Source organism: Aquila chrysaetos, chromosome 23 (assembly GCF_900496995.4).
Source record: "Aquila chrysaetos chrysaetos chromosome 23, bAquChr1.4, whole genome shotgun sequence".
NCBI classification, from domain to species: Eukaryota; Metazoa; Chordata; class Aves; order Accipitriformes; family Accipitridae; genus Aquila; species Aquila chrysaetos.
Genome location: NC_044026.1, coordinates 4,824,190 through 4,846,693, shown reverse-complemented (window position 1 = coordinate 4,846,693; position 22,504 = coordinate 4,824,190). Strand labels below are relative to the sequence as shown.

The 22,504-nt window shown below is 48.2% G+C and overlaps 1 protein-coding gene across 5 annotated transcripts; it reads left to right on the top strand.

The window, feature by feature from the left end:
* The first annotated feature begins 2,761 nt into the window (after positions 1-2,761).
* On the top strand, positions 2,762-20,874 carry ECRG4 (ECRG4 augurin precursor). 5 transcript variants are annotated; one of them, XM_029998883.2, is made up of 6 exons: positions 2,762-2,980; positions 15,125-15,189; positions 15,867-15,964; positions 16,683-16,730; positions 18,392-18,549; positions 20,487-20,874. In XM_029998883.2, exons 3-6 carry the CDS (start codon positions 15,880-15,882, stop codon positions 20,646-20,648), a joined length of 453 nt encoding a protein of 150 aa, XP_029854743.1. In that variant the 5' UTR covers positions 2,762-2,980; positions 15,125-15,189; positions 15,867-15,879; the 3' UTR covers positions 20,649-20,874. The 5 variants fall into 5 exon arrangements, with proteins under 5 accessions (XP_029854743.1, XP_029854746.1, XP_029854742.1 ...); XM_029998886.2 differs by lacking the exon at positions 15,125-15,189 and having other exon boundaries at positions 2,765-2,980; XM_029998882.2 differs by lacking the exon at positions 2,762-2,980 and having other exon boundaries at positions 14,976-15,189.
* The last annotated feature ends 1,630 nt before the right edge of the window (positions 20,875-22,504 follow it).

Sequence of the window (22,504 nt, the reverse complement as noted above, 5' to 3'; positions counted from 1 at the left end):
GGCACCCCGAGGTGCCGCCGGGCTCTTCTGGCCGTGGGACGGTGCCGTGGGACGCGGGAGCAGCGAAGCTCTCCCACGAGTGGCCTTCAGCCGCACCAGCGTAACCAGTTACCCATGAAAGCCTACGGCAAAGGGCTGGGTGCCCTCAGCACCCCCCGCTCTGTGGCGCCTGGGCAACAAGGGTCAGGGTGCTGCGAGCCGGGTAAATCCAGCAGAGGAGGGAGTTGGACGAAGCCCCGGCTGTGGGGCCACGGAGGAGGGTGTCTCTCGCGTGCTGCCATAAGGTACCACGAGGACAACTCCTTGGTACGTGCTCCCGTCTCTGAATACCCAGCCGGGTGCGCGCAGACAGAAACCTGCATGAAGATTAGCGCTCGGGGACACAGAGGGACGCGCGCTATCTTCTTGCTGCAAAAGTCGGAGTTTGGCAAGGTGATAAAAAGCAACCAAGCCACTGGAGTCCCTTTTCATTCCCATTGCTGTAAGACTGACACCAGTGGCAGATTTGTCTCTCCTCCTTCCAGCCCAAAAGCCTCCTGAGGACTGGATTTCTCTCCTGAAACTGCTCTGGTTGGCAGCCCTTCCCCTACTGCAGGGAAATGACTCACAAGGGACAAGACCTTTGGGCAGGACAGAGGGCCAGGGATTTTAAAGCCCTTGCAGGACAAAATACCGGAGGGGCTGGCATCAAGTGGCTTTTAAGCAGGTATCGCTGCAGAGGCTTCTTCATTTTCCAGCAAGCCAGGCAGAAGAGTCACGAGAGCTTCTTAAGGAATACCTACGAGCAAGAGGCGTCGTGCCTCCCTGTGTTTGTACAGCCCTTAGCACGAAGCATCTGGCTGCTGCCAGCACACGATTAAATCAGGGATGAATCCAGTCTGCCTGGTTTCACCGTCCTTCGCCGCCGCCACGGCCACACCGCCACGCAACGCTTCCTAAGTCACCTCTTGTGCTCGGGATAACGCTCTGCCGGGCGGCTGGAACGATCTCGCCCCTCGCTGCCGTTCGAAGGAGAGCCCCTTCGCCCCAGTTCAGCTGCCCATTTCCACGTCCCCCCCGGTCCCGTGTCATACGCTTGTTGGGCACGTCACTGCTCTTGGCTCCCGAAGCCAGCTAGGAGAGCAGCCCACCTCCGTTGCTGCTGGGTTAGTCTTCTGCTGGATTATTCTTCTGCCGGCTTAGTGAGCTAAACTGGCCGGGTGAAGAGACGTGCCCTTGGAGCCACGGTGGTGTAAGCAGTGAGAGCAGCTCCTGGAAGGGATGAAGGGAGAAGAGAGGGTGTCCATGGTGGTGAGACGTCAGGGTGGCTCAGTCTCATCTAACTTGGTCCTCATCCCTGCCTGGTCCCCTCCTGCCCGCTGGGCTGTGGCTCAGTCAGTCAGTGACAGGGTGGATCGGGAGATCAGGTGAAATCACGGGGAGGTTGTTTCTCTTTTTTCCCTTGGGATCCGTGCAGCCAAGGCCAATTCCCTGATCTGGATCGCTGTATGGCTTTATGGAGAGCTCTATGGGCAGGCACAACAGTGTGGGGAAAGGCAGGGCAGGGTTTGCTTAGCCCATATCTGCTATTAAAAAATGTTCATCGGAGACTCGGGGACCAGACCTGAACCTAAATTTTAGGTTTCTAAGAGGGCATCTCGTTGAGTAAGCGCTGATGTTTCCTGTGGAGTCAGCAAAGGAAAAAAAAAACCTTTTGGAGTTTTCCAGGTCCTGTTCCTTTAGGTTTAAATGCTTAGGCTACGTGGACTGGGTTTTGCACAGTAAACAACAAGCCACAGCAGTGGTATTTTTGAGATCTGCATGATCATGTTACTCCCAAGAGGCAGCAGTAAATACAGCCTCACTTCTCAGTACTCCTACATGAATGTGGACGTGTGGCTGGTTGCCTGTAGGTGAACCCTGTGTGGAGTATCTGGGACCATACGGACTGCATACAGCTGCTTCGCCACTGTACGTCCAGATATGTGCCATGGCTATGAATATTCACCCTCATATGGCCAGATACCCCGAGGTACGATCCAAAGGGTACATCCATTTCCACTGAACGCCTGGATATGTATCTTGTCTTAGTTGTTCTGGTGCCTACAATACATAATGTGCCTCCAAAATACAGCCGTAACTGCCTCAAAAGTTTCTTTAAACTGATTGTGATTTCCCTGGGCCATTTGCAGCATTACTGGGATGTCCCACTGAAAACCAGAGCTTTTCAATACGCAGATGCCACACTCGTCGTCTGTCCCTGACTAGTTCGATTCAGAGAAATTATTTTGGTATTACTGATGTCCATCCTGTCAATTCCTCCTGGATGCCCCGTAACAAGAGGTAAAAACCACTGCGCCTGGAGTAAAACATAGTTTTGCTGCTGCAGCCTTGCGAGGTTTTGAGCACGGCTGGCATTTACCTGGGGGACGGGTCTTTACAAATTCCTGCAGTAAAACGAGCCTGCCGGTCGTGACTTGTCCCTCTGGCCCTCCTGCTGACCCTAGGTGTGCCATCCCTCCACGCACCTCCTGGATGCTGGGTCTCAGCTCTGCTGCACCGATCCATACCAATTCCAGCACCTGCAAGAAATTAAAGAGCACTAAAATACTCCCCGGAGCCGGTCGCTCATCCTACGGCGGACACAAAAACCCGAATTCCTTTCACATGAGAACATGGGTACATCTGCTTGCAATCATCTTTCTCCAGGCAGCCGGCCTGATTAAGCAGAAATGTGATTCTCCACACTTGGTCCAAGGAGCGCTCAGCAGACGCCTGCAGCCGAGGGGCTGGGATTCGGGAGAAGCAGAATAAACGCGCCTTTCACGCCCGGCATCCCCGGCAGTCCCGCGGCTCCCGCGCTCGCAGCCTTGGTCGCTTCTTGCCCTGCTTGCGGGAGGCAAGACATGCTGAAATAAAGAGAAACTTGTTCTGTGGCAGGAAAGGTCATTTCTTCTGGCCAGGCATTTGGGAAGGAGACAGGAAGCGTATTATTTTAAAGGTAAACTGATAAAATATTTGTTTGCTGGAGGAAGGGGAGGAATGTCAAAAACATGTCAGTGTTCTTTAGAAAAAATTATTGTGGCGTCTTACTCCTGCCCTGACAACAACTGTGGGGTGTCGTAAATAAATGTTTTAGTCTTCAGCGGTCTGTAGTCTCATGCAGGGTATTTTCCTTGCTGGAAGGATGCTTTTTGTCCGTCTGTGCTCCCGTGTGTGTGCACACTGGGGTGTGAATACACACTCCACAGCAGAGGAGATGGCTGAAAATACTAGAAGTGAGTGGATGTAGAGGGATATTAGCAGTCTCTTTGGTAATGCTATTGTTTGTTTCTTAATATTTTCTTTATTGCAGCTGACCAATGAGGAAACAACTAAAAATCACTACTTTAATGAAAGCTGCTGTTTGTAGCACCGATGCCTTATGGTTTACGTACTTTTGTAGATTTGTCAGATTCCATTTCAAAACTTGCCTTCCGTGCTGCTGCGCAAGAGGACTGAAGAAGTAATTTATAGGTGCAGTTAAGAATGCCATGTTTGGGGAATAAAGGGAAAGTATTTATTTTTTACAAAAGCAAGCTTGCAGACTGAGTAGCTTAGCTTCACTGTGATTCCCGAAAGCAAGCTGAAGGCAGCGGCCACACTCTACTTTTAATCCTCAAACCTGATCATCAGTTAATATGTTTGTAACGGCTCGGTTGCTCCCCCTCCCAAGGCTGGTTTTTACCAGCTCATAGTCCCGATATAACCTGAGGACTTAAACCAGGTCTGCGGAAGGCGTACTCTGCCAGCGTGGCGATGCAGTCGTGGCCGCAGGGCACGCGTGTCCCAGCCCAGCTGCTGCATCCCTCCGGCTGGACTGATTAAAAGGGTCAGAAGTGACGATTCACCACGTCCCCGCTAACGAACGCGGCCGTGCAGGGAAAGGCTGGGCAGGGGGACCTGGGGAGAGGCAGCCTGCTTTGCGGTTGCTGTTTGGAGGCACGCGGTTAAATCAGGCACCAACTTCTCCTAAATTCTTTGAACTGAACTCTTGCCAAGACCTGCCAAGGTCTTGTTTTAGGCCAAGCTATATTCTTGGCCTCAAACAAATGCCTAAGAGAGAGGAGAGCTCTCCTGAACAAGTCTGACTCTGGGCATTTTAGGAATCTAGCTGGTTTAAGGAAGCTTTTAATGTAAGAGCAGGGTGGAAGAACATTGTCCCCTAACAAGTGCAGGGAACGGTGATGGACAGACAGTGTTTTAAAAAAATTTTCCATGCAGGGGTCTATTCACTTGTCCGCATGTTTGACTGTTGCAGTTTATTCACCTGCATTCACGTACAAGTGCAGAATTTTAAGGGGACAGTAGGATGACCTGTGCTAGGGCATGAAGATACAAAGGGAAACATCTGTCATTAAAAAACAATAGGGAAAAACATTTATTTAGCGCAGGCTGGAATACAGAAATGTTTGCATGCTGTGTTTGGCTTGACTTACTATAGGCAAGAATTAATGATGTACAGAAGGGTTGTCTGAAAGAAGCTGTGCGGGGTCTGATATTTTCTGGGGCTTCTCTCCTGAATGTTCATTTGGATGTTGCAACACACTGACACTGTAATAAATCCGTGCGGGTATTATTTAGAGGTCTTATGCTCAATATCTTTTTTCTAATACTGCTTCATTCCCCGTGAATGCTAATGCGGATATATGGAGACGAGCAGCTCTCTGCTGATAGACATAGATGGGATGCCTTTAAGGCTGTGTCAACAGCTTCTGAAAATATTGATTGCCAAGTGTGGTTACTGAGAAAAGATGCTAAAGCCTTTGGAACTGAACAGTTAACAGAGCGTGGATCAAACCTGGATTTTCACTTATAGGAAGGATAAGCCCTTATGTCAGTCCATCCCCATGGCAGTCAGCCAGTCTGACGGTTGGGTCTCGGTGTAGCAATGGGAAAATGCACATCTTTCTTTGTTACTCTGCTTTGTGAGGGCTGTGCTTGCACAGAATATTCTTACCACTCGCCACGCAGCTTTCACCCTCAGCAGGAGGCACAAATCTTTAACTTATGAGAGTAAATGTAATTTGTCAAGGTCTTGCAGAATTGGGTCCCGCTCTTGCCCCTTGGTCTTTCCGATCTGTTACGCTACCACCCTTTGCCTGCTCTGCTGCTCACCTGCAGCCCCTCTGCTCCTCGTAGCATTGTCATCAGCCGTCGTCCTTTTTCAGATATCGCCTGAAACCACTGCCGTGCAATTGATGGGAAAACGATAACGGTTAGGTTGAAGGAAAGTTGGCTTTGGCTGACATTTTTGTGTAAATATGGAGCAATCAATTTCATGGGTGATTTGTAAATGTACAAACTCTACGCTACCGCCTGTCTTTTCCTTCCTTTCGCATCTGAGAGAGATGCATTGATTTTAAGGCTAGAAGGCATCACTCTGGGCTGACCACCTACATAATTCAGATCCTCTGACATCCCTGTGTAAACTCATGTTTCAGGATCAAGAAGAGTACTTGTGACAGGGACTGTCTTTTAGCAAGAACCACCCTCCCTCCCTCATTGATTAAGAAAGATCCACATAGTCCAAGACAATCCTTCTGAAGTTGTTCCAGTCTTGTCCAAGAAAAATGTCTTATACCTTCCACGTGCTTGTTAACACCCATCTGAGAAGATAGATAGATAGATATTCCCTCACAAGTCAGACTCTGAGCCCATTACACATCCAATTAGGTTATAAGAACTCCAGAAGGGAGGCTGCTCTGCTACCTGCACAGGCATTGCCGGTGCACAGAATTCAAATATTGGTAAAAAAAAATATACATGTTTCATAACTGTAATTGTTCTTGTCACAAACTCAGCCTCAGATCGTTTTGGATAATTCATTCCTGAAGCTGCTCACATAGTCTGGGGAGGGAAGAGGCAGATATATTTTTTCCAATATATTGCTATGTGGAGAATGTGCTTAGATCTTTGAATAATATTCCTGGTTTGTATTGTTTATTTACATATAAGAGTTTAGTTCTCTGTGTGAGAACTTACTTATTTTTAAATGAAAGTATGTGATGTTTAAGTGAAAAGCAGAGATGAATATGGGAGAGAAACCTCTGATGAAATAAGAAGAGGTGGAATTTGTCCATAATGAAACCAAAATGAAGGTGTTCTGTCAGCCTTTGTTTTACTTTTTGCTTCTTTTTTTAGCCTAGCCCCGAGTTGTCTGTGCGCTCACAGGGAAATCAATCTGTGCCTTGGGCAGCAAGATCTCTCCATGGCTAGGGGAGACTGATGGATTGTTTCACATATTGAGACTGTAGGTTTGATGGGAACTGTATAGGAATGGTGACAGTAGTGGAGATTTGAGGGTTTTGGCTTCTTTAGTAAAATATATACCTTACAACATATGCTCCTGTTTTTCAGATAAAAAGTCTTCTCTCTGCTATGCATTCCTCCTTTCTTTCTGCTGTGCATTTCTCTTCTCTTTCTTCTGTGTATTTCTCTCCTTCCTCTCTAAACATTTCAGTATGGCTTGTTTTAAGTAAAAAATAAATTAATACATCATGTAAGATTAGTACTATGGAAAAGCTTTTCCATAGGCATATTTACTGGCTTTGTAATGATTCAGTGATTTGGTTATATTGGGCTTTTTTTTTTTTTTTCCCTGAAATTGTAACACTGTTTCTCATTAAATGGCCAACCCAAATGCCATGACAAAAATTTCCTATGAAATGATCAAGGGTAAAGTGTTGATTTTACGAAACCCAAGGACAAGTGTTGCATTTGAATCAACAGGACCAGGATTCTTCTTGTCCTGGTGCCTAAAATTAGCTCAGCAGCAGGCCAGGCTAGGTCTCTGAAAAATGTGCTCCCACATCAGGTACTGTATGCTTCAAAGCGTGACTGATCTGGGCTCCCCCAGTTTTCTCTTCATTGAAGAAAAAGGCAGCAAGCCTCCTAGCTGCTCCTGTCTCCTCCCTGCTGCCCGGGGAAGCGGTGGAGTCACCATCCCTGGAGGTATTTAAAAGATGGTAGATGTGGTGCTTAGGGACATGGTTTAGTGGTGGACTTGGCAGTGTTAGATTTATAGTTGGACTCGATGATCTTAAGGGTCTTTTCCAACCTAAATGATTCTATGATCTTATCACCTCTGATTAACAAGTGATTACCAACAGCAAAGTTATATTGTGTGTTACATACTGTCCCTGTGTCTGCATTAATCAACGTGAAAAATAAAAGTTTAAATGACCATCTTTAAGAAGACGTTCCTAACCGAGTTATTACTTGAGTGAAAAGAAACAGTCTAATACCACTGCACGGCCTCTCCTGATCTATCATGTACTCATTACTGTGCTCGTGCCATTTCTCTAAGGTACAAGAAGTCCTCGAAGGTTTGTCTGCGTGTTTACTCACTCCGGTATGGCTAACCTGGACACACAGGGGAGAGAAAGAGATCAGTGTCACCAGAGCATCACTGTGTAATTACCCTGCTCAGGTCCTCCCGAGCTCCAAATAATGTTCAGCTAATATGTGTTTGTTAGACTTACAGCCTCTGCATCGCTACTAATTACCAGGTGAAAGCATCTTTCCATTGTGGCCATTAGGTGGTAACATTACCTAATAGAAAAGCAGTCACTGTCCTTTGCTTAGAAGAGTACTACAGATCTGCAGTGCAGGGTGTGAAGAGATGTTAAACCACGAAAATGTTCTTTAAAGCAAAAATCACTGCAGTTGTCCTTGGAAAAAAAAACAAGGAGTTGGCCACAAGGGTTTATAGTGGCAGATTTTGAGAAAGGCGGAGGCAAAAGACTTTTGTGTTGGTTTTGGTAGAAGTAAGCGATTAAATCGCTCACCCCACCTTGAAGAACTACAGCCTCAGAATTCCTATTTCTGAAGCAGATTAGCTTTCTGGTTAAAGTGTATATCTGGTCTGGCCCAGAACGGGGCTGTCTTATCCACCAGGACATTTCTGACGGAGAGCAAACCACATGGTGGAGACGGATGGCAGCGTATCACCTCCTCCGTGCCACAGCCATCCCCCGTGGCAAGAGCTCCAGGGCGTAAAAGCAATTATGTCAACGCCAAGAGGAGCTAGCAGGGACTTCAGAAGCCTGTCTACATCCACAAACGCGGGCAGGTTCTCCTGCTTGGGTGAAGGAGACCCCGCTTGAGTTCAGAAGCTGTGCAGCCCTAATTAGCGTGGACAGAACTAATGGGCCTGCGGTGAGCTGGGTCAGGCCCCGTGCCGGGCTTCGGGATCGGAGCCCGGCGGCGTTCCCCTCCGGCACCCACCGAACACAGCCCCGGGAGAGCAAAGGGCCGGGGATGGAACGCCTGCCTTTCCAAGGGAGCCGCGTTTCTGTACGACGGCGTTTTGCGAGACCCAGGCAGCAGATGGATTTAATCTTTCTGAGATAAACGGGATTCCATAGGGCTCTTATGATTAAAAATACAGATGTGCATGAATACGGGCAGGACAGACGCCTAAATGATCGCAACGGGCAAAAAAAATCTCCCCTTAAATTTCCATACCCCGCAGCCGTGGTACTGCCAGGTTGGCACACGCGCCCTTCGAAGCCTCCGGCATCCGAGCACAGCCGGGTGCAGTGGGGCTTCGTACGGGAAGATTAAAGATGTCACGATCTCTTACTCAGCAGCAGCAGCACGGAGAGACTACAGAAAGTGCATTCTCCTGGAAACAAACCGAACCGTAAATCAGAAAGGTAATCTAACATCAGATGAACAGAGGCGCGGGCTTGTTCACAGGCAGGGCACTGGTGAAACTGGAAAGCACAGCTATAAAGCAGAGCCAGCAAGAGCGGCCACAAAGCAGATCAAGAGAGGTGTAAGGTCACACGTGATAATGTCAGGAAGACAAGTGAGGTTTCTGCTCTGATAACCTGAGAACCGTGCTCCGAGCTGGGGCGCGCTGCCTGTTATTAAGGCTCCCAAAGGCTCGCGTTCGACCCGAGGAGAGAGCAATCGCCTGCCCTCCGCCGCGGATGACTTTGCCCTATTTCGACCATTCGGGCAGACGTTTTGCGTGCCGGGGGGCCTGCCTCAGGCAGGCTGGCGGTGCTGCTGAAGATTTCAGCCCGTGTGGTTCCTACCTGCCTGAGAAGGCAGGCAGGGGGTCGCAGGTTGGTTTGTTTATGCTAAAAATGCCTGGCGGGCTTCAGGTGATGTTCTGGCTCCCGTGCTCTGAAACAGGGGCTTCAAACGGAGCGAGGGGTGGCAGCAGCTCTCTGGGATGCGCCCCTTTGCCTTCCCCGTGAAAACGAGCCCGCTTTGTCCCATTTGAAATTAAAAATAATAAAAAAAAAAAATAGTTTTAAAGCACATGCTCGGTAGGCGTGCGCTGCGTCCCTGCAGGTCTCTGAGGCTTACGTCCACGCTGGTGAGGTCGCAGCGGAGACGCGTAGGGCTTGCCCTGCCTCCCACGCTGTCGTGCATCGCTGCTGGGACTGAGGCACAGGGGAGGAAACCTTGGGTCGAGCTAACCTGTCACTGCCTCAAAGCCCTTTGCTCCTCAGCCAAAAAACTCGTTCTGCTCGTAAACTTCCCCGCAGAGGCAGAAATCCGCTCTGGAGCATGCCCAAATTTAACGGGCATCAGAATCATCGCTAAAGGGTCACGAAGACACCGATTTGACATGAAAGGGAGCAGTTTTAGGCATTGGTGAAGGCTCAAATGCAAGCCGGGAAGAGGAACCGATCTGAGTGGGGTGCTCGGGCGGGATGGGATCGGCGTGCGTTCAGATCGCGCCTCTCTCTGCAGTGACAGCGCTTTCCGAGCATCGACTGAGCCCGACCCCCAGCTATTCCGCAGGGTGCGGTAGACCTAATACCTTCCTCCAGCAAAAGGGAGAAGTTCTGTTCCACCATTTTCACCCCAGTCCCACTTCTGGCCATACTCTCCCTTCTTCCTCGGCACCAGCTCTTGCAAACCACCTACTTGAGCCGTCGCAGCTCACTAGTCTTGAAGAAAACTAGCCCAGCAAGAGTAAACCTGACTATGGGTCTGCTGTTTTAGCACATTGAATTGACTCCTAAAAGTACTAGAGCCAGTGCAGGTACGAGAGGGGAGGACCAGGTAGCAGCGGGCAGAGAGGCTTCCTTCTCTTGGTGGTAGCAAGCCACCACATTGACTTAAGCTCTTCAGGGTAAGGCAGCTGCCTTGGGAAGAACAACCGGGTTCCCAGCTGTCCTCCAGTTTGTGCTGGATTCATCACAAGGTACTGAACCATGCGTTGGAAAGGCTGGCTCCTCTGGTGATACTCTTTACAAAGGAAGAGACTCACGTACGCTGTTTTGACGAGGGAGTTTAGGGCTGCGGGTGGAGAGGGGAGGAATATTCCTCCAGCTGTGATGAAGGTGCCCAAGTGTTTGAAGGTGGCTGGGCTTGCAAGAAACTCCTCTTCTCGCAGCTTGCCCTGGTCTTGCATTTGCTGACGTGATGGTGGTGTGTCCCCAAAACAGCTTTCTGGTGAAGCGCAAGGGAGGAAATCATGCTCTCGTGATGAGGATTTGCTCGGGGGCTTGGGAAGATGGGGAAACCGTGACAGCCAGGACAGGGCAGCTGGCGGTGGTATGGGACGTTCTTCAGGGAAGGGCTTGGTCACCGTGAACAGCGCGTGGTCACTGATGAGATGATGCAGCACAAGGTCAGAGAGCATTTTTTATTATGTGAGTAACACCCACCCCATGAGTGAGCCCAGAGTTTTGGGGAAAGAACCGGAACGCGTACAAACCATTAAGACAGCAATAATGTGTAGGAAGAGGGATGCTAAAACCAAATTGCTAAATTTAAGATTTTATGACTTTGCATTTACTAATCTTTGAACAGTTGCAGCCTGTTTCTTGGGTGGTTTTTTTTTTTTTTTTCTTTTTTTTAAAGAGTGTGCATGCATTCTGGTTGTGAATAATAAAATAAGGGGATGAAAATAAGTAAAAAATAGCTCAGAAATAAGAGTCCAGAAAAAATGTTCTGAAGCATAAAAAGAAGAGTCCCGAGAGACAGCAGTAAAAGAAAGAGTGATTCGAATGAAATCAGGCTGTGGTAAAAAGACATGTAATGTAATGTACTACAGTCCCTCTCCATCTCCCTTCCTGTTAGATCGGACTCGCAGACTTGCTATATACTTACAGGTTTATCCTAAAAATATACTGGAGGCAGTGAAAGAGAAAAAGGAGAAGGATTTCTTAGAGAGAGAATTTTTTTTATCCCTCCGCAGAAAGGAAGCAGCTGTGATCAGATAATGTTGCCGAACTAATCTGCTTCTCACTGTGCTTATCACGAGAGCAATAAGGTTAATTCTGTAGCGAGGGCAGCAAAGCACTGTCAGTTAGTGAAGGGAGGAGGACGGACAGACCAACAGACACCATTTCTTATCTGACAGGGTGAGCCAGAAGCTCACCAGCAGTAGCCAAGCACAGGGGGAAAAAAAGGAAAGACTGTATTTTAAGCTATCTTCTATGGAAAACATAAACACTAATATTAATTAATGACATGGACCGAAGCAATGGTGCGACCAGATGAGACGCAGTGGGTGAAATGTGTCCCAAACCACGTGTCAAGGCCAACGAGACTCATAGCCAGCAACAAATAAACTTTCCTTAAAGCAAAGGTGTTTGTCCTGCGACTTGGGGCTGGTCCTGTCACTATCAGGAGGACTCTGGAGCAGTGGGAGAAATAGTATGAAACTCAAAATGTTTTGGAAAGAACTGACCAACGACTCAAATGTTCTTCCTTCTGTTTGGAAGGAAAACATGACTCCTGCAGTTTTCTTGGAACAGGCTGCAGAAAGCAATCTGGAGTGCCAAGTGCCTCTGTCCTAAGGCTAGCGACCAGGCCTATATGGCTGGGAAATTTTGTAAAATCCTCATAAACAGAAAATAATATTTTTTTCGGTGTCGGGAACACTGTTCAATGCTGCCCTGTTCTTGATCAAATGGGTCATTTTAGCAGATCATCAAAATCTTCATGGTGCTTCTTTGCAAAAGACAAAGTGTCATCTCCTGCAATCCTTGGCCAATTTCCAACTCATCTATTTGCCTACTAAGTTAGTAAGCTCATGCCAGGTCCCAGTATTTTACCTTAAGTCTTGTTATATTTGGTGGGTTTTTTCCCTTGAAAATCCAGCTTTGGGAGTCCTGTGATTATATGAGCATTTAATCTACACTACATTTAAAAACATTATTGTGTTGAAATGCTTGAAAACATGAAGCTTAATAAAAGAAGGAAAGAAACCAAGATCAACCTTTTTAACACCCTTTTTTTTTGCTTTGAATTTCTGAATATCCTTGAATGGTCATTACTAATGCTCTCTCTTACGTTTTAATGAACACAACACAGTTCTCCCAACAGCTCCTGTGATGAGATGCGAAAGCAGAGGTGTCACTCTGCTATTCAGAAATCTCTCTGTACTTAATTTTAGGCAAAATGTACAATAATAATAAAGGCATTCAGACACAAATTCAGCGATGCTTTGGGGCTGAGATTTTTTCCCCGGTTTAGTTCAGATCCGTTAAACAGCCACACACACCTACACCACTTTAGGTAGTTATAGAAACCACCGGGCTTAAAACCACAACACGTAAACTTGGAGGTGACACAGGGGAAACGGGGTCACCTGAGCAGTTTGGTGAAACAGGCAGCGAGTTGCAGAACTGTTTAACAAAATTGGCTAGAATCTTATCTGCTTACCCCCAAAAACGTACACAAAGTCCTGCAGGCTCCGAAGACAACACTGGCCGGCAGTAAGGCTCGGCGATCGGGATTTCTCCGGCTCCATCGAGCTCCTTGCCTGGCTCCTGCCCGTTGTTTCTCAAGGTCAGGCTCAGAGTGGCTTTCTTTTGGATTGCTCCCAGATTTCTGCCTCAACACGCAGGCTCGCAACACCGTAGCCTAGCCCCATGCTGGGGAAGGGGCGAAACCCGCCAGCTCCATCCCGCTATCCTGGCGCGGGCATCCCTCCGATGAGCGTTCCTCATTACGCTACGGGGCTTGACGGAGTTTTACACGGTGCGTGAAAGGGGCCCTGCTCACCGCTCCTCCTCCCCGAGCAGTCTGGGGAACAGTCCTGCTGATGACGTTAATTAACATCTTTCAACAAATTTTCGACACCGGGAGTCCACCACTGTCACCAGTGGTGATGAAAGGCAGTTAACCGAATGACGTCATTAGCGCAGACTCTCTTACCCAGAGCCCTCGGGGATGCTGCGGGGCCGTGCTGGCAGAGAGCTCCCAGCACTGGCGTGCCCGTGGAAGCAAACCAAGCCCTAAGACAAGCCTTAAACTCCTCCGTGCTGTTTTAGAGAGGGTGATGCCACTGCTGATAGAGAGAGACCAGGAAAACAGCGCGGTATCAGTTGCGCACACAGCGGCTGTGTTTTTACATGGCAAATAGCAGAAAGGGGTACCACAGGCATATCAATAAACATGGATACTCATTTGAAGGTAAATACTTCCAATAAAGGTGCAGTAGTCACAAGCTCAGCAGAAAAAAACCGTGTCTTAATACAACACCAGGGCAACGCTGCCTTAGTCCTTAAAACAACCTAGAATGAAAATAAAGATTGCTACTGGGAAAATACCCGTCACCTTTCACCGCTGCCTTTGAAAATAAGTGGTGTTATATTTTTACACAACTTTTTTACTTTATGTCAAAAATTTCTGTGCCTTGAACTGAGAAACTGACCTCTTCTGGGAAGATACTGCACTCAGTTTAACCCTAAGCATTATATTCTTCTGTCAATCACTTCTTCCACCACTAGAGCAACAATTTTCTACAATAACCTTGCACTTGAGTCAATCCATTCTCTGGGTTTCACCAGACAGCATTTTATCTCAGCGGTTTCTTGAGTCATTATGATATATTTGGTATACAGAGGAGGTTTTGTGCTTTATATTCCCTTGGCCCAGAGGCACCTGAAGTCCTGCAGAGGCCCAACTCCCACGCAAGGCTCGTTACAAACCAACCAGCTGAACAAAACACCCTTTGCCATTACCAGTAGAGCAGCAGACCATAAATATTCATGAGTTATCGCCCTGGTTTTATAAATTACCTACACCATGGCTGTTTCATGTAGCCTTACATATGTGCTCTTCGCTTCTGTCCCTTCTAGCTATATTCTGCAACTAGCTATCCAAAAACCTCGGGTGGTTTTAGTGAAGAGGCTGGCAACGTTAAGCTGATGAAAGAGTGCGTTGATTCAGCAGAAGGGGCGTTTGCTCCAACGCACGGCGTTAAGTCCGCTGCCACTTGAAACATGGGGCTGTAGGGAAAAAAACCCAAAACACTCAAAAGCGGCGACAGAAAGGACAAACTAATTTTGGTTCCCAGTTGCATGGGAGTTGAGCTGGGACACCGGTCTCCTATGCGAGTGCTTCCATCACAGGGGTCTGGGAGCTGCTGCTCCCTCCCGCTCTGCCCCTCCGAGCCACTTCGGCTGGAGCGACCACGTTGATTTTTCAAGCTGTTGGTGCTGCCGCTTCAGCTGGGATGAGGAGAGAGGCCTGAGCGTGAGCTGGGGGATGGAGGGAGGCAGGGGAAGGGCTTTGGGTGCAGCTCCAAGCACGGTTTTCACAAGGGGAGAGATGCGCGGGGCGATGGGGACGGGCACCTGAAGCGACGGTTCAGGCTGGGGAACCCGTGCCGCTGCCGCTTCTGCGTTTTATGATGCGCGGGAAAGCCAGCCCCAGGGTCTCGTCCCGCTCCCACAATTAGCTGCGCCTGAAATAGCACTGGCGGGCTCCTCATCTCATCACGGGGAGCTCATCACCACCGCACAGCTCCCTCGCCGTACACACGCGTATACGTATACACAGACGCGTATCCGATATACGTATTTACATACAACTACGATACATACACCGCGTGTGCACATACCGATCTGCAACCAATTTGGAAACAATCCTTGGATCAGGGAGCCGAGGCCCCGGCGCTTGCCAGATTTTTCACAAGCGGGTTACAGCGAGAGCCCGGCTCTTCTTCATCCCCCCTTAAATCCCCGGCGCGCTCCCGGCTGGACCCTGGCACAGCTTCAGCAGGAGGCGAGACGCCCGTAAAGCGTCGTGGGTCTCTGCCGCGAGGGAGGAGAGAGGTTTGTGTCCGAGGACGGGCAAGGATTTCGCTAGGCTTCATCTGGGGTGTTTCTGGCATTTGCAGGGGAAGGAGCTGAGAGAAGCTGAATTCACCGAGGGAAGCTGAAGTCCGAATTAGGAAAAGGCAGCGTAAGTTTAGGCACCGTTACAGTTACGGTCCTGCTGAGCAAGGACTTTCAGTTTGTGAGTTCGGCTTTTGGTCCCTGAGGTCTTATTATAAGCTAAACCTGTCTATATGTAGAAAAAGAAAGCCGAATTATTTTTTAAAGCTGAGTGGTTAAAATGCATTGCGGTTTTCTGTGGACTTGAGGGGTGGGAGGGAGGGAGAGGGAGAAAAAAACCTGAACTAAGCCACCTTTGGTCAATTCTGATTTTGTTTTCCCACCAAGACAAGCTCTTGCTTTTCGTCTGCTGTTACAGGCAACTGACAAACGGGCTTTACGTGTAGAGAAATGTTAAATGATGTGCTATAGCTATTTATTTTTTTTTAATTCCCCTGTAAGAAAAGCCTGCGTGAGTTGCTGAAAGGTCTTTGCCAGTTGCACCGGATTATGCGTAACCACCAAAAAAAAAAAAAAAAAAAAAAGGGCTGCTGGGAACTGGCAAACTGTGCCATGCCAAACAAAAGCCCGGATGCCTCGTCCTGCTGAAACTCATCTCGCTCCACCTTCGAATGCAAAGGGCACGCGACCACGGGAGCCCACGGCTGCCGATACCGGGAGCGCTCCCTGCCCCTCCCCATGGCGTCGGGCCAGGTCGGACCGCTCCGGCTCCGGCTCCATCATCTCCATCTTCCTCCCGCCTAGGTGGGTCGCCGCCATGCCGCTGCCGTGCCCCCGCGGGGCCCTGCCTGGGGCTGCCTTCCTCCTCCTCATCTTCCTCCCGCTGCTCTGCACAGCCCCCGGTGAGTGAGCGCGGGCTGGGGCGCGGGGAGGGAAATCCTAACCCAAAATGTCCCGGGGAGTGGGAAAAAGCCTTCCCCTGGCCTCCCGCGTGGGTGAACGCTTTCGGTCCCTCCAAAAGTTGTGCAAGTTGAACGTCTTTTTTTTTTTTTTTTTTTTTTAAAAGAGCTTGTTTTCCAGTGAATAAAGCGTTTGGGAGCAGCTGAGTACTCGCAGGTCTCCTGTTGCACTGCCCAGCCCTGGGCTAAATTAAAGCCTTGGATCCCTTCTGGGAAAGGGCTTCAGCAGGGCGACAGCTTTGATGTGCTTCGGGACTTTTCTGCAAGGAAAAATTTTGCAGCATTGGCTGTTAGCATGCCCCTCGCTCCCTGTGACAAGGGTTTTCCAGGATTATCGTGCCACCCTGGACGCTGTGTCACGGTACTGGGACCAGCTGCGGTCTTCTGCTGAAAAATATAATAATTTAATTGGTGAAGAAGGCCAGTAGTGGGGTGCCCTGGCCAAGAAGAGCTGGGGAGAGCACACTGGAGTGTCAGAAGCTTCCCTGCAGCATCTGTTGCGCTCGAGCATGGAAACAGGAGCAAAGGGAGGCATTGGGAGAAACTTGCTGTTGAGCTGGAACTGTGGCAAAAATACTTCCAGTATTTTTTGAGATACGATCTTTTTTTGGTTGTTATTTCCTTCCTAGTAAATGTATGTGTTTTATTTTTACTTGTCTAGATGTTTCAAGGGGAAATAAGCTTAAACTGATGCTTCAGAAACGCGAAGGTAAGTAAAGAGACAGCAAAGTGCTTTCCCTTATTTTTCCTTTAAGGCAGTTGCTATCGGTCAAAGCGTTGTCCCTCTACCTCCGGCTCCGAGCAGGCAGGCAGAGGAGCAGCGTACGACACCCGGTTCAAAGCTGGCAGCTCACAGCCGCTCTCGCTACGTACCGTACCAAAACCTCCGCGCATACGGAGCCTGTGCCTGCGTGTCCGTTTGGGACTCGGAATTGGCAAGGCTGGAGGCTCTACTTAGCGCAGCCCCCTCCGAAAACCAAGGTTCCCAGCCTCAGGCAGCATGCCTATGTTTTGCTCTGCACAGCGTATAGCAGCGTATACCTTTTCCAGCGCGTGCACGGCATTTATCTGGTTTATTCTGGGAAGTCACAAGCTTTTCCAAGGAATTATAATGCATGGAAAGACTGCTGGCTCAGGTGCAGAGAAGAAAACGCGCAAAGCGGGCTTGCTCGCCATGCTTTGACTTGTTCCCTTTGTTCTCTTGGCCCCTTCTTGGAAGACCGCTTTCTACGCAGTCCAGCAGCAGTCCACTTGTTTGTTCAGGTCCCCTGGTGAGAGGGACCACCCAGGAGAAGGCTTTTGGAGCGTGCAGACAACATGGCCTAGACCGGGAAGAGCTGCAAAGCCTTGAATTGGTGATGGAGGGAGCACGCAGCCCCTTAATTCCAGCCTCGCTCCCCTTTTCCAGTTGCGCGCTAAAGCGAGCAGGCTAAGCACGCAGTACTGGCTCCCTCGCTGGCAGCGTCCCACGTGTGAGGCTCGTTCACACGGCATTTATTCAGCTGTCCCGCTTCCCAGTAATAACACCCAGCTCCAGCGCACGGTGAGTTATCAGTTTCCAGCTCATCACTGCAGGGCAGCCTGCGGTTTCCCACTCTTCCCGCGACAACACATCCATCACTTTTACCTCTCGACTCTCCTGCCCGCTGCAGTCCTTTGCCTCCCCCGCGAGTCTGCCCGGCTCCTGCTTCGATGGTTTTCACATCTCCGCCCGACTTACCTGTCTGCTCCAACCTCTTCCCTCGCATCCCCCAAAAATACCCATCCGCACCCAGGTTCTTGGTCTCTCCCTCATTGCAATGAACCCTCTGAAGCCAAGACATTCCTCCTTGTTTCACGGGAAGAACAAATATCCTACCACGTTTTATCATTTCTATGCATGGCAGGGGGGCTAGCCAGTCCTCACATCCATACCTTTCCGAGGTACACCTCCCTTCACCAGCTTGTTACTGGTGTTTCTCCAGCTTCTTCACGCTTTTTAACTCCACCTCTCACCTTCATTCCCATTTCTGCAACAGCAGCACGCAGAGGCCGGTCTCCTGTTCTCTCCACAAAGCACAAACGCATTGTGTCTATGCTCCTTGAGGTTGGGTTTATTTATTTAAATACCTCACTTAGCTTCTGTCCTTGAGCTCAGAAGAGCTTTTCGAAAATCCAAGAGAATGAGGGCAGCTGAGAAATCCTATTACATCAACGATTCCTGGGTTTATTACTGTTACTGCTGCTACATGCGTCGCGCTGCCAAGCACAAAGGTGATGGCATAATACGAGAAGCATTTTCTTACTTGCTGCAAGCCGTATGCTTCAGGCCGACTAAAAATTTCCTGGCATGCCTTTTTTTCTGGGGGGGCGGGGGGGAATTAATTTCAGCCCCTGTTGCCACGAAGCCCGAGGTGTCAGTGAAAGAAGCGGTGGCCAAGGAGTTCCTAAGCAGCCTGAGACGGCAGAGGCGTCAGCTCTGGGACAGAAGCCAGCCCGACGTACAGCAGTGGTACCAGCAGTTCCTCTACCTGGGATTCGACGAGGCGGTGAGCATAAGGCTTTCTAGGGTTGGTAAAGCTTTAGAATAAGCGGCTGCGAGCATGGATGCACAGCCACGGGGGCACCCGGGGAGAAGCTGCCCGGCTTCTGTTCACAGATACTGCCATTTCTTTTTTTTAAAGTAGCAAATGTTGCACAGAAATATAAGCTTCGTTATTTGTTAAGAGATTCCTGCGTTGTTAATTGAAAAAAAGCGACATCAAAATCTTGCGTGGAGCTCTTGCCTGCTGCTGAACTTAAGCTTAATGAATTGCAACCAAAGTTTGCTTTGAGAAATAGGTGGCCAGACCCAAAGCAATCAATCGTATTTCAGGAAATTAATTTGGCAGCCTCAACCTAATCAATTTGTTTTTTAACATGGTGAGAAATCCACACCACGCTGGCCGTGACTGGCATTCCTCAATGAAACTGCACTAACGTTACCCACCAAATGCAGGCGTGCGCCTCCGCGGCGTGGGCAGCTCCTGACCATCGCGAGCGCTGGCAGCTGTGCCTCCACTCTGAATGTGAAAGGAAAACCATTCAATAACACGCAGCCAACCTCCCTTCAAATGAGGAGGATACAAATTAACTGTTTTAAAAAAAAATAAATGTAAGAACACTGGAGTGGAATCAGGAGTTCCCAGCTCTGCTAAACAGATGCTGAAATAGGCGAAATAGGGTGAAAAATGTGCATTTAGTTGCAGTCCCACATGTAGAATAATTTCTACGTTTAATAACAGGTAAAAATAGTTATAGATGTTGAATTCTTGGCTTCTGTCAGCTGCGTGAATACATTTAATGAGATTGCATTGGCACAGGCAAACTGGAGTACATTTTGGACCTTCATGCTATGTGGATTGCTTAGAAGATGAATGCACTCATTTTCAAAGCTGGAACAATTAGAAAAATAATCCTTTGCTTGGACTGAAATAATGAAGGATTTTTTTTGTATCCTCCTGGACATTATGCAGATAAAAGTGACTTTTTAACAGCATGGCTATATCCCCCCTCCCCCAATAGGAATAGGAAAAATGGGAAAAGTGGTTTTATGCATCAGAAACTGAAGACTGGGGGCAAATACCAAGAAGTAAGTAATAAGGACAAACCATGCACATAAGATGAATTCTCCTCCGAGTTCCTGTGTGCAATTCAAAAACTGAAATGAGGTCTGTTGTGGCTTACAATGAATCCACTTAGTAGGTTTTCTTGGGTATTAAGACACAGTTTTAACAATGAAATAACTGTTTGTTCCAGCAAAGGACTTGGGCCATACTTACCCATTGTGTATTTTGCAAAACTTTTTTTTCAAATCTCAGCCAAAAATATTTCCAAAGAGTCATTCAGATGGAAAGGCTTTGGCTTGGCAAGTATTTGATATCCTTGCACACAGTTTTTCCTCTGCTGTTGTGAGCAGAATTGAACTGCTTCTTGCGCTTCCATAGCTAGAAGGCTGCACTGTACCTTCGTTTTTACCCATGCAAAATGGGAGCAAAAGATCACAGGCATAAAACAAAAGCCTGTTGCACCCACTTTGCAGTCAGGGACATCGTAACTAAAGGCACGGGGCAATGGAGAACCAAACCTTTAAAGTGCAAGACAGTGACGTGTTTTTATAGTCCACCACTGAAAAGGTAACAGAAATGTTAAAGGTGCTCAGTGCATGTTTCAGTCGCAGGCGCTCTCGGTTTAAGCACCTGACAGTAGGCAGAGCGGGTAGGTCCCAGGTGGGGCTGGGCAGGACAATTCCTGCACTCCGGACCCCGATAATCCCATAGAAGAAGTAGGTACAAGTCACAAAACCCCTCAGATCTAAAGATCTCGTTTTGACAAATACGCAAAGGATCTGAATTTCTGAAAGAGAACCTCTTGCACCACTTCTGTTTCACTTTCTTCATTGTAAAGCTCCAGGGTTGGAAAGCAAGTATTTTCTTTTTTTTGGCAGAAATTTGAAGATGACATCTCCTACTGGACAAGCTTAGGGCGTGCTCGTAATGAATACTATGGTGGATACTACCAACACCACTACGATGAAGATTCCCCAATTGGCCCACGAAATCCACACACCTTCAGGCATGGAGCCGGTGTCAACTACGATGATTACTAATGCCATTTATCTTACTATAGCTGGTGCCTATAGGGCTGCATTGGGCAAGGCTGAGTCCTCCCTCGGTCAGAATGACCCTGCTTTCCTTCTATTCATGTAAAATAGCAAGAGTAAAGGAACTGCCAGACTTCGAAGCAAGCAACACGAGGGTTTTTTTAATTATCATTACTTAGTAGTACACTATATATAAAGTGCTATAGAAATAAAGCTTTTTTGATAAAATAAACAGGTTGCCATTATTTAGTAGAGTTTGTAACAGCAAGTTTCATTCCAACTGTATTACTACAGATTCCTTTTCAAAGGGCTTTTCCATTTGCTCTCCTATAATCAATCGCAAAATTACATTTTATCATCTAGTTTGGCATATAGAATACATAATATAAGCCAATACATTTCAGATGTGCCTGCTCATTCAGGTTTGTGTCAACAAATAAATCCTATTATTCTTGGGGAGAAAAGAAAAAAAACCATTCCTCTCAACTGAAGTGCTGCCTTGTCGCCTCCTCTGCTATTTCCGTACCTACCGCGCACTGCCCTCCAGACCTGTGTGACGTGGCACTTCTAGTGCCTGTTGGGGCAAGGACACAGATGTTCACAAAAGCTAAATTCAGTGCAGAGTTGCTCACCTCCCTGCAAAGCCTGTGAAAGGAAAGGATTCTCCAGGGAAAGGGCTCCGTGCAGCAACCTGCCGTCAGAAGTAATCGCCCAGACGCAGAGCATCTAACCTGAATGGCTGCAACCCCTCCCGGGCACGATAACCCAAAGGTTATCTTTGATGAATACTCCCCTTTGTGGCCTTTCCACTTAGCTGCAAGCTTTCAGTCTGGCTCAAAACAGGGAGTAAAATAACAAACTAAGCTATTTAAAATGAAGTTAGTATCAGATAGTATCCAACGCAGTCCCCGGACATAATATCCTACCGTGAAGTTCCCTCTATCCCCAATTCAAACTGGAATCTAGACACATCAACATGTATCAGAGACTAGGCATTTGTTAACGGAGTGGATTAAAGGGGGGGTTGGTTGGTGGGGTTGCGTGTGTTAAGAACCCCAAAATACAACCAACTTTTCTACCACAGCAACATCAGCCATGTCGCTGCTTCTCTCCCGTTATTGTAAAGTTCTCAGGCAGACCGAAGCCTGGGAGGGAGATTTCAGCTGTCCGGGGCTTCGGGAGGAGCTTAGTGGGGGAAAGCCCTGCTGGAGCTTGACAAGCACAGAGGACGGGGAAGGGGCTGCTCCATGACTTCTGGAGCTGAAGAATCGGGATAAAAAGAGAGATGAAATGGATACTGCAAACTCTAGCAGTCAGAGAAAACAGCATGGACGCTTTAGCTGTCTGTCACCTAAAGCTTACAAAAAATTTCCAAAGCGTGGATCATGGTAACACCATTCTTTACACTTCACTTCTTTCTTAACTCTGAGTGTATTTCCTAATCTTTCACTTAAAGCCCCGCTGCGTGATGGACTGGTGTCCAGGAGAGGCAGCCCAGCACTATCCCGCTCCCTGCAGCAACACTTCCAGGTTTTTGCCGAGGGAGCCAAATTGAACAAACATGCTAGTCGCTTCTCCTCTGCACGCACAGATACGCGCTAGCCTAACGGGCTCCAAAAACTCAGCTTTCCCCTAGGTTTTGGAGCGTTTGCTCTTAGCGGAATCCTTGCCAGTTTAATTGGTTTAAACTGGCGTATTTCCTTGGTAGAAGACCCTTTATTCCAAATACAGAATAATCATATTCTGAGTCAAGCACACGCTCTTTTGCACAGTTGGAAAACACCTATTCCTAGAAGAATACTTTCATTTTGTGTCCTATCAAAAAAATGCACCGAATTTGGCAATGTTTGAACATGCTGATA

Coding starts and splice junctions, on each gene's coding strand:
- ECRG4 (XM_029998883.2), top strand. CDS start 15,880: ATGCCGCTGCCGTGCCCCCGCGGGGCCCTGCCTGGGGCTGCCTTCCTC. Junction 16,731..18,391: donor GATGCTTCAGAAACGCGAAG/GTAAGTAAAGAG, acceptor AATTAATTTCAG/CCCCTGTTGCCACGAAGCCC. Junction 18,550..20,486: donor ACCTGGGATTCGACGAGGCG/GTGAGCATAAGG, acceptor TTTTTTTGGCAG/AAATTTGAAGATGACATCTC.